Genomic DNA, 15,045 nt, shown 5'->3' with positions numbered 1-15,045 from the left:
TATCGACAGAAATCGTCTCGGTTTCCCAAGCAACTCACAAATAATTCGCGGTGGTATGTAATTTAGAGCAACTAAAGGAACGATGGAAAACAGATGAAAATGACGATCACAAATAATTGATCATAACGCCCGCCACCAGAGTTACATGATCGATTTTCAACCGCACGTTCGACATGTATCGTTTGGACCTCGCGACTTCGAAAGGCAATTATTTAGAAATTACCGGATGTACCTTCATCGTTATGTACTGCAGAGTAAGCGAGAAGGGTTGATGTGGAAATAACCACATCTGACTACACAAAAAAGTTCAGTATGCCAAGTTCAGGCAGGAAAGTTGACGATAACAATGTTTTGGGGTATGAAGCGCACACTGATTATTCATTAAACTCCTAAAGGACACACTGTGAATAATAACAATTTCTGTGGGAAACTGTGACATCTAAAACTCAAAATGAATATGAACATTAAGGATAATGCCCGCCCTCATAAAGTTGGGAAAACAACCTTCTGAATCTTAGTATGAGCTCTTGCAGCACACGACTTACATTCTTGACCTAGCTCCACGTTAGTTTCACCTTTTTGGTTGGATGAATGGACCCATCATGTATCCAAGCTCTCGTCCGATGACGTGGTTGAGGCAGCATTACAAGAGTGGATGTCCACGATCCCACATAGTGTCTCCCAGGTCGGTTTTGCAAGCTTATCAAGCGATCGACTTAGTGCATAGAGGTTGAGGAAGATTACGCCACGAAATGACGTCTCTTGTAAAGCTTTCCTCTTTTCTTTTCTTTCTTTTTAGTAAAAGCTTCCTCTTTGAAAGATTGACGTCCTTTTTTGACTAGACTTCATATAAACACATGCAGAGGTGGTTGCGCTGATTAAGGCATAGGTCTGACAGCTGGGATGAGCGAGGTTCAAACCGCTGTCCAGCCATCCACATTCAGGCAGTCTTCGGTATCTCACTCCTGATTAAGGTGAATGTGCGTATTGTCATTACCGTTTGCCAAATTTACGGCAATCAGATTCATGTAGTCCCTAGTATGTCTCTACCGATTGTGGTAAATCTGTCAGCTAAAGTTACAGGAGTACTTTGAGAATTAAGTATATGCTACATTACTGTTTTATTTCCAGCTTTGATCTCGCCAAAAACGAAGCAGAAATCAAAGCGCGCATCCCTGTATGCCAGTTGATGGGCAAGTACAGCGTGGACGGCAAGATCCTCCTGCTGGCCATCAAGGGCAGCGGAGACGTCAACGTCACACTCGGTGAGTACAAGTGCATGTCAGCGGACAACTCACCTCGTGTCGTGTTTCACATTCTAGAATCTGTTCTGCTGTAAATGATTCACATAAGACAATTAGCCAACAGTTTCCAGTCTGTTGTTCAGTAGCGCTTTCGAATTATAAATATACACTAATAATATAATTTCACGTCTCAACTCCAGCCAGAGCCAAACCCACTTCCTAAGACTTCTCTCATACATTTAGAACTTACCTTATGCACTAATACCTTTGAAAGAAAGGATATCGCTAAAACTTGGTCTATCCACGATGTGGGGGTTATACTCTAGTCTTTCGAGAGAACATTATTGTTTACTCGTTGTGTGCTGTTACGAGCCACGAGAAGCCCACATTATCAGGACCTATATCCCAATTTCTTTTTATTTACCTTAGCATTCATATTCCGCAAGCCATCCTATGGTACGCCTGGCGTTGGTACTACTCTGATTTCCCCGTTAAAAATTTCGGTGATTTTCGCTTGAAATCTGAAATCCAAACAATACTTTTGGAGAATCGGTGTATATTGTTACTTCTTCACACGCACACTTTCGTACTGACCAAAAACAGGTTGGAGACGAAATCTAATTCTATATTTACTCATTCACCTATTTTCGCAGATAGCTCGATAGCATAAGTGTTTCATTTACCCCATACTCGTTCAGTTTTTATGTCTTTACTTGCTTTACTCCGCTCAAAAGAACATTTTAAAGTAATTGATTTGTTCAATATTAGAATCAGAACCACATCAGTATCATTATTTAATCAAATCACCTTTGTTTTTATTTTCAGTTGACTTGGATATCGTCGTCACGGTTCACTGGGAACTGGAGAAGAGAGACGATGGTAAAGAGTACATTAAGCCTACGCACTCGGAGATCAAGTATGACATGAGCCGCGCCTATATGCATCTGGACGGCCTGTTCGGTGGCAACAAGCTTCTGGGTGAGCAAAGACCAATTGACGTTTTCCTTGCAACACGTGTCACGCTTTTATCAGATTGATCACTACAAAGCCCTGAATAACAGTAGAAAAAAGCATTTAAATACACTCCTGGAAATGGAAAAAAGAACACATTGACACCCGTGTGTCAGACCCACCATACTTGCTCCGGACACTGCGAGAGGGCTGTACAAGCAATGATCACACGCACGGCACAGCGGACACACCAGGAACCGCGGTGTTGGCCGTCGAATGGCGCTAGCTGCGCAGCATTTGTGCACCGCCGCCGTCAGTGTCAGCCAGTTTGCCGTGGCATACGGAGCTCCATCGCAGTCTTTAACACTGGTATGTGCAGTTGACGGACTTTGAGCGAGGGCGTATAGTGGGCATGCGGGAGCCCGGGTGGACGTACCGCCGAATTGCTCAACACGTGGGGCGTGAGGTCTCCACAGTACATCGATGTTGTCGCCAGTGGTCGGCGGAAGGTGCACGTGCCCGTCGACCTGGGACCGGACCGCAGCGACGCGCGGATGCACGCCAAGACCGTAGGATCCTACGCAGTGCCGTAGGGGACCGCACCGCCACTTCCCAGCAAATTAGGGACACTGTTGCTCCTGGGGTATCGGCGAGGACCATTCGCAACCGTCTCCATGAAGCTGGGCTACGGTCCCCCACACCGTTAGGCCGTCTTCCGCTCACGCCCCAACATCGTGCAGCCCGCCTCCAGTGGTGTCGCGACAGGCGTGAATGGAGGGACGAATGGAGACGTGTCGTCTTCAGCGATGAGAGTCGCTTCTGCCTTGGTGCCAATGATGGTCGTATGCGTGTTTGGCGCCGTGCAGGTGAGCGCCACAATCAGGACTGCATACGACCGACGCACACAGGGCCAACACCCGGCATCATAGTGTGGGGAGCGATCTCCTACACTGGCCGTACACCACTGGTGATCGTCGAGGGGACACTGAATAGTGCACGGTACATCCAAACCGTCATCGAACCCATCGTTCTACCATTCCTAGACCGGCAAGGGAACTTGCTGTTCCAACAGGACAATGCACGTCCGCATGTATCCCGTGCCACCCAACGTGCTCTAGAAGGTGTAAGTCAACTACCCTGGCCAGCAAGATCTCCGGATCTGTCCCCCATTGAGCATGTTTGGGACTGGATGAAGCGTCGTCTCACGCGGTCTGCACGTCCAGCACGAACGCTGGTCCAACTGAGGCGCCAGGTGGAAATGGCATGGCAAGCCGTTCCACAGGACTACATCCAGCATCTCTACGATCGTCTCCATGGGAGAATAGCAGCCTGCATTGCTGCGAAAGGTGGATATACACTGTACTAGTGCCGACATTGTGCATGCTCTGTTGCCTGTGTCTATGTGCCTGTGGTTCTGTCAGTGTGATCATGTGATGTATCTGACCCCAGGAATGTGTCAATAAAGTTTCCCCTTCCTGGGACAATGAATTCACGGTGTTCTTATTTCAATTTCCAGGAGTGTATATGATATTTGCTGCTCGTTGACATAATTTCAAATTGATTGATTGGCGACTCCATAGTGTCCTGTGCACTTAAATTAGTAAGCACTGGTGTCAATGTGATCGCCGTAAGCTTATTGACACCAGTGCTTACTAATTTAAGTTATATATTACAGCACTGAAGATGGTCACTAAGTGACCGAAAATCGATTTTGCGATAATAAACAAAAATATACGACCAATGCTGTCTCTCCTTTCAAGTATAATTTCAAATATTTGACGACAAGTATATCTCCAAGGAAACAAGACAATGCGACCTACGACATGTTTACGTTGGATCGTGGACGTTTTTACTGCCGTAGTCTGCTGGGAACGGAAACGGCGATTACTATACTGCCTGTTGCAGTTGGTCGGTCAATACAGGGACGGTCACAAGTCGATTTTCTGTAGAACATGGTGGGTTGGAACAGCGGAATGCGGTCGAGCGTTGACCTGTTGGAAAACGCCCCTGGAATGCTGTTCATGAACGGCAGCACAACAGGACGAATCACCAGATTGGCGCACAAATTTGCAGTCTGGGGGTGTGGGATAACCCACCAGTACTCCTGCTGTCATAGGAAACCGCAACCAAAACCGTAGCTCCAGGTGTAGGTCCCGAGTGTCCAGCATGCAGATAGATTGGTTGCAGGGCTTCAACTGGCCTCCTTCTATCCAACACACGGCCATGGCTGGCACCGAGACACAACCAGCTTTTATCTGAAAACACAACAGACCTTAATCCTGACCACCATTGATTTGACACCATTGATGTCACAAATGGCGGTGGTTTGGGGCCAGTGGAATGCACACTGCAGGGAGTCTGGCTCGGAGATGTCCCTGAAGTAACAGATTTGTAACAATTCGTTGGATCACTGTGGTGCCAACTGCTGCTCATATTGCTGCTGCAGATGCAGTACGATGAGCCACAGCAATATGACGAACACGGTGGTCTTCGCTCTGGGTAGTGCCACGTGCCCATCCGTAGCCCGGTCTTTTGCGACTGTACGTTCTCAGGGCCACCACTGCCAGCAATCATGTACAGCGGCTACTTTCCTGCCAAGGCAATCTGCAATATCACGTGAGGAACGTTCAGCTTCTCGTAGCCCTAATACTCGACCTCGTCCAAACCCAGTGAGACATTGATAACGGCGTCTTCGACGCCTTAAAGACATTCTTGACTGACGTCAATTCATCGTGTCCAGTCTCAGAGGTAACTAACGTTCACGATCGTTACAGCTTGTATTTAAAGCAAACATGATTTGATCAGCATCAGAAGCATAGATTCACAGGATACGTGAAAGGCAGATGATGTCAACCCATGAAGGATCTTTAACAACGCTGCATGCTGTTGAAAGTCCACAATGATACAGAACATTGTCTTGATGACGCATGATTTTCGTTGCTGCATACTATATCGCGATTTATTTCCGTGTTTAGTGGGGAACTGGGTTTTGTAAGTATGAAGTAAATCATCAAAATGCGTTTGTGATTAAAATATCCGTCAACACAAAAGACTGTTGAGAAACCTAATGTACAACGTGCTAAATGTACCTTCTACTACATAAACATTCGTTGTGGGTGCATCATAAATGACTTTGGAAGGGACTGTATTTCATTTCATGCAAGCTACGTGAGAGGGACTTCGTAGCTATATTAAGTATTAAGTGGATAATTGGCTACTGGTCAGCATGCTGATTACCCCGTTAACAATGTTGCACTACAGTTACGTAACGATAATGTAAATTTCCACGTAAAAGAATTATGCAAGTCATGGCTTTTTGAGTGTACTGATATTTGTGCGTGTGAGCGGCACCCAAGAGTTGACTTTTGCAGCTGCTGGACCCTGGTTGTGTTGTTGGCTCTGGATAAGCGGATTGGTTTTAGCCGGAGGGTGTAAACTCGAATGGGGAGTATTCAGATTCCGCATGCAAAAGCGTGGGTTCGTAGACGATTCGCACTCTTATGTCAAGAGAAGTTAACGATGTTATTAACAGATCTTTCAACCTAGGCTGTCGGTGGCAGTTATCTTCAACACCTTTTTTAAGATAAAAATCCGTTTCAAGGGCTATAATGACGTTTTCCGAAGCTACGTTTGCTTTCCTTTACAATCTAACAGTATATGAACAACACAATTGTTGGTTTTACGTTTAGAGCGTCTCAGACGGGATTAGCGGACAAATAAATTATTGTAATAATGTAATTCGGTTTCTGTCAGTCGTTGTGTCACTCATGGTCGAGGGCGCAGACTTTAACTCACCACACTGTCTGCAGTGCCAGATTATCTTCGCAAATGTCTACAACGCTTTTCTTAAGCCTTTCTAAAACCTAGTTAAAGGAGTACATAAATATGCGTTCGATAATATATCTGTCACTACTCAAGCAAAAACCTTCTGGGATTGTTCTGCAACCGAACAAGTTAGAATTAAATTAACAGGTAACTCCCTGAAGACATCGACACCTTCAACAGAACATGGGACCCAGTCATAGTGAATCTGAATTAGGCGCTTCAGGTGCGTAGAACAACATTGTTTACTATAACGATGGACTACAGTACGGAAGGGTTGTTGGGAAATTAGAGAGGCCCAGCAGCAAGACTGGCCACGTCCTGCTAGTTTCCTTGGTTGTGACTACTCCAGTGAACGCTTTAAACATTTAGCGTTAATTTATATGATTATCCTTGCAGAGTGATGTCTGTTTTGCCGTTGCACTCTCTAGTGAATCAATACAGAAAAACTTCCAACACTTGCATCAAAAAGAGAGTGTAAAATAGTACTGTGAGAGTTTTACGAGAAAGCGTCAGAAAGTAAAAGTGGGACTCTTTGTGGACGATGACCCCGGCTTAGCACTACCAGCAGAGGAAACACCTGGGGCCTGTCGAGTGGAACAGTGGCGGAAAACTAACTGAGGCAGTTATCAGGTATTCGCTATCAGTATGACACCCTTAATAATATACAGAATGGCTGGCTTGGATACACATAATCACGGCCGTCAACTGAAGAACAGGTAGTACTTTCTAGCTGACAATTTGCAGAAACCCACGTCTCATAGCTCAAGGATTCACTTAACTCAGCTGGATGCCTTAGATATCACTCTGCGTTATATGCACAACGCACACAAGCTATGAATGGTTGCGCAACAAGAAGCCTCGATGTGCTACACTCAGTAACTTTCCGTGATTATCCACTTAATGACAGCTTTCCTGCCTCCTTCCATGTGGTTGCCCCCCCCCCCCCCCCCCTGGGTCGCGCAGCTTTCTCCTATTCTACACTTTGTTCCTGTACACAAGTTGTGATGTCTCAATATTTCCTGATAAATTGATGAGACATCTCGTGTGTGTTTTTTTACAGGTGACAACATGAACACATTCCTGAACGAGAATTGGCAGGAAGTGGTGAAGGAGATTGGTCCGGCCTTGACGGAGGCGCTGTCTGCGGTGGTGACGCAGGTTCTGTCCGGCATCACAAACCTGGTGCCCTACGATGAAGTCTTCCCAGAGAAGGTGTAGCCCGCCGGTGACCGCCAGCTGTACCAATTTGTTGTTATTGCTATGTTTTCGTGTGCCTTAAAAGTTACTCGAAAACACTTCCTTCCTCATGCTTAGACACTTATTTATATTAAATAATGTTTATTTCTCCAGGACCAATGTCTATCGTTTGAGAAGCGAGAGTGGTAGATTGCACAAACGTTCTCCCCTATGGCCCTCCGGAGGAAGGGCATTTTATTTCAGTGAATATGATAATTACCTATCACTGGTTTCCATTACACTTTTTTCTCTAGTTTACTCTAAAAAATTATAAATGACTTGCCTTTTGTACTATCATTATTGACTTGTTTAATCACTTCTTTTTGGCTACTCAAAAACTTTAGCAATTTATAGAATTCCTTATGAATAAAACTTATTTCACAACCATACAAACATTAATTGAAGTACAATGTGAAACTCCCACTCCATTAGTATTTAATAAACAAGGGAAATCAATCAAAGACACGCTCGTATAGCTTTGGACACGGTGGCCTAACTTCGGAGACTGGGAGATCAATGAGATCCAGAGTAAATTCAAAAGGCGAATGACGACCGTTTGTTTCGGTCACCGACCAGCCGCAGTGTGGTTTTCAGGCTACCTCATATATATTCTGGACTGTTACTCAGTCTCCGCCTAACAAAATACGATACGAACAGTTGAAATACGGCAACAAATAGAACAAAGATTACACAGGCAGATGGCGGAAACGATTTCTCTCCCTTAGTTCACCTTGATGGCTATGGCGACAGGTGGGACATAAGGTCATTCTAAGTTAAGAATATTACGAAGTTATGAAAACAGTGAACAAATTCGAAGGCGTAAACGCAAAGGAATAGAAGGGAATTAAATTAAAAACTTAATTTTTGTTCTGATAACTATCAAAAATCGGAGAAAAGCCTTTTGTAAGTTGAACGCTAAAACTGTCAACGTGTTACGTGGTTTTATTTATAGACACTTTACCCGAAACTGCTACTGTTAAGGAATACTCACTTATCAAAAATTACTAACTTCAGGCTCCAGCAAATAACAATTTGGTTTTTGAAGTGGATGTTATCACAAGAGAACATTTAAGAAGCGTTCTATCAGTTTATCGAATTGAGATAAGCTCGGTAGCAATGTTCGTGTACTTTTGTGGCAATATAGCATGCCTCCTCAGTGCACTCTTTATCTCCCTTCAGTCTCGAAACACGTCTTGCAGTCTGCAGCAGCCAGAAACATGTTCTGAGCCATCCTTCTTTGCAGTGAGTTACATTATCCATTCTAAACCGACCAGTCAGCACATTAATGCTACTGCTTTGTCTCGTAAGTAAACAGAACTTATATCAACATTTGATACGCAAAAAGTGAATTCCTTTTGTACAGACGATGAAGTATCACAAACCTTGAATAATTTACCGGTAACGTCTCAGCTTGTTCCCACTTCCACGAATCATTACGAAGTTCTAGTATAGTTAGTCTAAGCGCTAATTGGCTGCGGCAGGGACTCTTAACTTTATTTGCTACGTGCTGGACAGACTACAATTAGACACAGAAATACTGTAACGCAATTAATCTGTCTTGGTAATCACTTAGCCATTCTGGAGCAAAAGAATTTATGCTCCTGCACAGAAGTAATTGGAAGATGGTTTACATAAAGAACCCCTTCCAGCACTGTTTTTAATGGCCAGGTGTTGATGCAGATATTGGACAAATTGCACATTCATGTTACATAACACCTGGTGATGATCCCCCAGACATTCACATCGTGACCTACTTTGTGTAGCAGAGGGGTCGAGTCCATTTTGATCTTAGCAGGTTATAAATGTCAACCAACAGTGTTCCTGAGGTGTTGCATAAGCACTTGCAGTTTCTATATCAGAGATCATAATATTCGTACTTCAACAGAATGCAGGAAGGAAGGTGATTTGTTTAATCAAATATTTTCTTGCCGCACAGTGCGTCCGTTACAATACTGCTCCATCTCTTGAGTTTTGTAGTAGTGTGAAAGATTTTAAAGGCAACCATATTTATACAAAACACTATCTTGTCAGAGGTCATCTACTGAAAGGTCTCTCTTAGTTAAACAAACTAAAATCTTGGCATGAGTCGCCAACTGATATACGTTTAGTTATCAATATTATGATAATCCGAACGGTTACTTTAATTTGTTCATCCTCCTTAATTTATCAAATGATTTACTGACCAGTATATGACTTGAATATGACAGTGGCTCTAGAAAAATGCAACACTACATCGATGTGGTCCCTGCTTCATGTGAGAGTTAAATTAATTTTATTAATGCACCAAGCTGACTAGAGGCATGGAGTAGCCACGATAATGAAAGGATACGTGATTTAGGACAGCAAGTTCAGCATCAAACATCCATTCATACCTCAAGAAATAAAAATAAACATCTTTTCCACCACAGATAGTACCATTAGCCTACTACCTCCTCAGTAGCAGGCCACGAACTATGAAAAATCCATAAAATTCCATTTAGTGAAAAGAAAATAAAGCCCATAATAGGTACTTATTGTGTTTCGCGGATTTAGATCTATACAATGAACAACACAGAACTGAATATAAACCCATCTCTTCCTTAGATTAAGATGGAACTGCAACACGCTATACTCTGAACAACACACGGCTGGACACCACGAGACTCAAACAAAGAAAACCCACGTTTCCGAAAGAAAAATAAGATCAAATTACGAAACTTCACTAGGCATCACCCAAACACTGAAGGTGCGAATGTTTATCGAAAGGTAAATAAGGAATAGGTTTAAATCCTACAACAGTCTATGTGGCATGCTAGCTGAATAAAGCCATCGACTTATAAGTCCCAAAAACTCATAAAAATATAGAATTTAGCCCCGCACTCCTCGCACTTACATTCCACAGATTTACTTTACGCACTGAAACGGTAGATTCGTGAGAAAATGTACTCCCTACCAAAAGTGCAGGAATAATAATAAAAAAGGTCACTTCAAAACTGTCTTCTAGCGTAACTAATATAGTTTTTGCCAAAAGTCCAAAACAAAGATTATTACGTATTATGCAGTAGGTACACTAGAGCACCTACTGCCATTGGGCGAATGAGGTACCGGATGAACAGAGAGCCCTTGCCACTTCACAGAGGGATGGTGACCAGTATCCCTCCTGCCAACTTAATTGTACACCTTCTCAGACACATGATCTACAGCATCAGCAAACGTCCCTGCATTTCGACGGAAGTTACCTTTATGGGTGCAACTGTCCTAACATACAACAGATACTGGCTTCCCTTACGAAAACTAATAATCACTCATTCCAGTCATGCACTACAGATTAAGTAATAAGAAATGGATGTATAAAAGACACATTTTCACAAGTCTCTAGCTCAATAATGAGAATAAAACGAGTCATTTTGTCCAAGAAGAGCTACCTACCATCGCAAACAGTTAGTAAGCGATAAAGTAAAACAGACTGACTTACAAGGTCAGATAATTATAAGAGATATATCTGATGGATCTGTCTCAACTGGATTCATTCTTAACAAAGTGCACCTAGACACATTCATATATTCAGTAGGATGATACTCATAAGCCACTCAAATCGAATATGTATTCTATTTCGTGGCGTGACAGTATCTCTCAGACAGAGAAAGAAAGAAATATTTGTACTGAGAAATTGTGTTCATATACCAGTACCTTAATCAAATGCTTCTCGATTACGAAAGTGGATTACAATAAAAGCAGTATATCTTGTAATAATAAAGCTTTTACCTTTAGTTCTTATACCTTAGGTTCAGAAATATATTTCACACAATGCAAAAAAAAAAAATCCTTTGTCACTATTCATCTGCAGTAGATAGCAAAGACAAATGCAAAAATAAAAATATCGGCCTACTGAAAAGGTCTTTGGTCTACTACCAATATAGCTTTGCTTCATGCTGGTTGGATTTCTTCTGTTTCAACTCATGTGATATTGAAACAAGGAAAAAAATCACAGGGCAGCTTAACATTGCTTTGAAAAATCATAATTTTCCAAAACGATATTCAAAACAATAAGATTTTTAGGTTGTAAGCTACATAAATTGAAATCAGGGGTATTTCACATTTACTAACAATGCCAAAACATTTCTGTTACTTCTACTACAACTACTACTACCATTACCACTATTACAAATAATACTTCAGTTTATTAATAAATAAATAAAGAAATTAAATATCTGAGGGATGTGTGAAATACTTGTACACTGTAGAACAAAGACTTTATTCTAAAGTTCAAAATCTGTATTTATTGTCAAAGCAAAGCATATTACACACAAAATATATTTCATACAATTATATAAGCTCATACAGATTAAAGGGCCTGGTCTGAAAGTCTGTATTCTAGTAAGTCTCCTTCTTCAAAAAATAATCAAACATCATACAATGCTTGTTTTCTAAATTTGAAGGCCTTTATCTTGCTGCAATGTATTTTATTTGATCCACATTCATTTTGCCATTAAGACATCTTCAGTGGATTTATCTGGAATGATACATCTTTCCTACTCGATCAGAAAAGAGTTCATATCCTAATTTTTACATAAAAAAATTAATACTTACAGTTTATTTAATATGTGATATTTGTAGGTTAGAAGACAGTTAACATTGTAGTTCATACAAAAATAAACTATTACTTTCAGTTTTATAATTTACAAAAAACACATATCAAATGTGTACTAGTCAAGACAAAATTCACACAAGATGTCTTAGTGTAAAAGAGGGAGTAAAATACATTGCAGCAAAATTAACAAATTTAAAATCGCAAATTTAATGATTTTGTATGTAAGTATGCCAATGTAAAGGTTCAAGACAATTTACTCAGCTCTAAGGAAGTAATGCATGGTGTATAGAAAAAGTGGTTAAATTCAGAAATCAAATTTCTTTACTCATCAAAACAAAGTTAAATATTAGTTATGTACAACATATTTGCAACTTGCAAACACCATTAGTAACACTGCAGTTTTCACACATTGGTCAACAAAGTCGAGTGTCACACAAAAACTGATGTAATAAGAATAGAAACAGTTCATGCACAAAGATGAGTCAGCTGAGAACACTCTAAACACAACACAGCGACTCTAAACACGACCACAGACACAAATTTTACCCAAGATTAAACTGAAACTAACAGTACACAACGGAACTTTAAAGGAAGACGCCAGTTTGAGAAAGGGTTTGAAAATAATGTAAATTCAGGAATAGGTAAGGGTTATATAGAAAATCTGATTATAGAGGGAAAGGTAATTGAAGAGAGAAGATTGAGGAGGAAACGAAAATGTCAACATTCAAATAACTGGATAGGTAGTAAAAATTTAATCTACAGTATAATAACTGACATGGAAACGAAAGATCTCAGAAACAAAACAAACTCAGAAGCAGCAATACACAGAAATTTTAGGGAAAAATTCAAAGTAAGCATATTAATATTTAAGAAGCAGGCAAGATGGACATGGTACTGATAGTACTTATGACAAAGGACAATGTATTGATAAAACGCAAAATAATATTACAAAAATAAAATCAGATACAACAAACAGACTGCAGACAAAAGTTAAAAAAACTGAAAAATATAGACATTATACTGCATAACGCAGAAGAAAGAAAATCGTACAATATAATCCAACTGCACTTATTCTCCAACGCAAACCAAAATTCCACAAGTGCAAGATAGTAGTCACACAGCTAGTGAATTTGAGAAAAGCCTGCACTTACAAACTTGCAAGGCATATGTTATAATGACTGTCTGAGAAATTGGAAGTACAAGAAGAAAGGGCGCTAAAACACTACACAGTTAATATGACAAATAAAAGATATAAAAATTCCAGGAGCAGCAACATTCCTCTCATTAAATGTAGAAAGCACATTTTTCAAACACACTGGTAACAGAAAGAGTAGACATTATAGATAAAAATCTAAAAACATTCATTCCACTCCCTTATGAACAGATCAATCAAATAGTGATGTTAGTAAAACTTGTAATGGAACAAAATTTCTTCTCGTTCAACAATGAGTTTTATGTACAAAAGGATGGTTTACCAATGTTTTTTCCCAGTTTCAGGAGTCTTGGCAGATATTTTTATAAACTATGTTGGATAGATCATTTAAAAAAAAATAATTGCAACAGGTTACAAAACATTTTACTGGTTCATATATACTAGATCAATACTCTGCTTAATAGATTAACCACAACCAAAACTAGAAAAACAACATGCTGGCGTTACCAAGGTACATAAAAAGAAAAAAAAATTACAACTGGAGATGAACATAATAATCAAATTAACTTTCTAGACATAGCAATCAGAAAATAAAACAAGTACAAATTCGAAGTTTACTATAAACCCACAACAATGGAGAAATCTTCCATCAATGTTAGAACCACTGAAACTCACAAAGGAAAGCAGCACTTCAACACATGTTCCGTTGGCTTAACCTTTACTAGACAAGCAAAACTACCAGAATGAACTAACCAACATAATGGAGACAGCCACAAACAATGGATATAGTAATAAACCAGTCTGCAGCATCGTCGACAGGACTGACTGCGGACCTTTGGTACAGAGCCGAGTGGAGGGTCTGAATCAGAGGCTGAGACGGTTCTGCGACCGTGTGGGCTGCAGATTCCTCGACTTGCGCCATAGGGTGGTGGGGTTTCGGGTTCCGCTGGATAGGTCAGGAGTCCACTACACGCAGCAAGCGGCTACACGGGTAGCAGGGGTTGTGTGTCGTGGGCTGGGCGGTTTTTTAGGTTAGATGGCCTTGGGCAAGTACAGAAAGGGCAACAGCCTCAACGGGTGCGGGGCAAAGTCAGGACATGCGGGGACGAAGCAGCAATCGGTATTGTAATTGTCAACTGTCGAAGCTGCGTTGGTAAAGTACCAGAACTTCAAGCGCTGATAGAAAGCACCGAAGTTGAAATCGTTATAGGTACAGAAAGCTGGCTTAAGCCAGAGATAAACTCTGCCGAAATTTGTACAAAGGTACAGACGGTGTTTAGAAAGGATAGATTGCATGCAACCGGTGGTGGAGTGTTCGTCGCTGTTAGTAGTAGTTTATCCTGTAGTGAAGTAGAAGTGGATAGTTCCTGTGAATTGTTATGGGTGGAGGTTACACTCAACAACCGAACTAGGTTAATAATTGGCTCCTTTTACCGACCGCCCGACTCAGCAGCATTAGTGGCAGAACAACTGAGAGAAAATTTGGAATACATTTCACATAAATTTTCTCAGCATGTTATAGTCTTAGGTGGAGATTTCAATTTACCAGATATAGACTGGGACACTCAGATGTTTAGGACGGGTGGTAGGGACAGAGCATCGAGTGACATTATACTGAGTGCACTATCCGAAAATTACCTCGAGCAATTAAACAGAGAACCGACTCGTGGAGATAACATCTTGGACCTACTGATAACAAACAGACCCGAACTTTTCGACTCTGTATGTACAGAACAGGGAATCAGTGATCATAAGGCCGTTGCAGCATCCCTGAATTTGGAAGTTAACAGGAATATAAAAAAAGGGAGGAAGGTTTATCTGTTTAGCAAGAGTAATAGAAGGCAGATTTCAGACTACCTAACAGATCAAAACGAAAATTTCTGTTCCGACACTGACAATGTTGAGTGTTTATGGAAAAAGTTCAAGGCAATCGTAAAATGCGTTTTAGACAGGTACGTGCCGAGTAAAACTGTGAGGGATGGGAAAAACCCACCGTGGTACAACAACAAAGTTAGGAAACTACTGCGAAAGCAAAGAGAGCTCCACTCCAAGTTTAAACGCAGCCA

At 41.2% G+C, this 15,045-nt stretch overlaps 1 protein-coding gene across 1 annotated transcript in view; it reads left to right on the top strand.

Annotated features, from left to right (window-relative positions):
• The window catches only part of LOC124774875 (protein takeout-like), a 34,678-nt gene extending 27,033 nt beyond the window's left edge, over positions 1-7,645 (top strand). Inside the window, exons 4-6 of the mRNA XM_047249523.1 lie at positions 1,132-1,265; positions 2,070-2,222; positions 7,081-7,645. Coding sequence (XP_047105479.1) covers positions 1,132-1,265; positions 2,070-2,222; positions 7,081-7,238 — 445 coding nt within the window. The 3' untranslated portion in view covers positions 7,239-7,645. The remainder of the gene's footprint in view (positions 1-1,131; positions 1,266-2,069; positions 2,223-7,080) is intronic.
• Positions 7,646-15,045: the final 7,400 nt, after the last annotated feature.

This window comes from Schistocerca piceifrons, chromosome 2 (genome assembly GCF_021461385.2).
Source record: "Schistocerca piceifrons isolate TAMUIC-IGC-003096 chromosome 2, iqSchPice1.1, whole genome shotgun sequence".
NCBI classification, from domain to species: domain Eukaryota; kingdom Metazoa; phylum Arthropoda; class Insecta; order Orthoptera; family Acrididae; genus Schistocerca; species Schistocerca piceifrons.
This window is presented reverse-complemented; position numbering and strand designations above follow the sequence as displayed.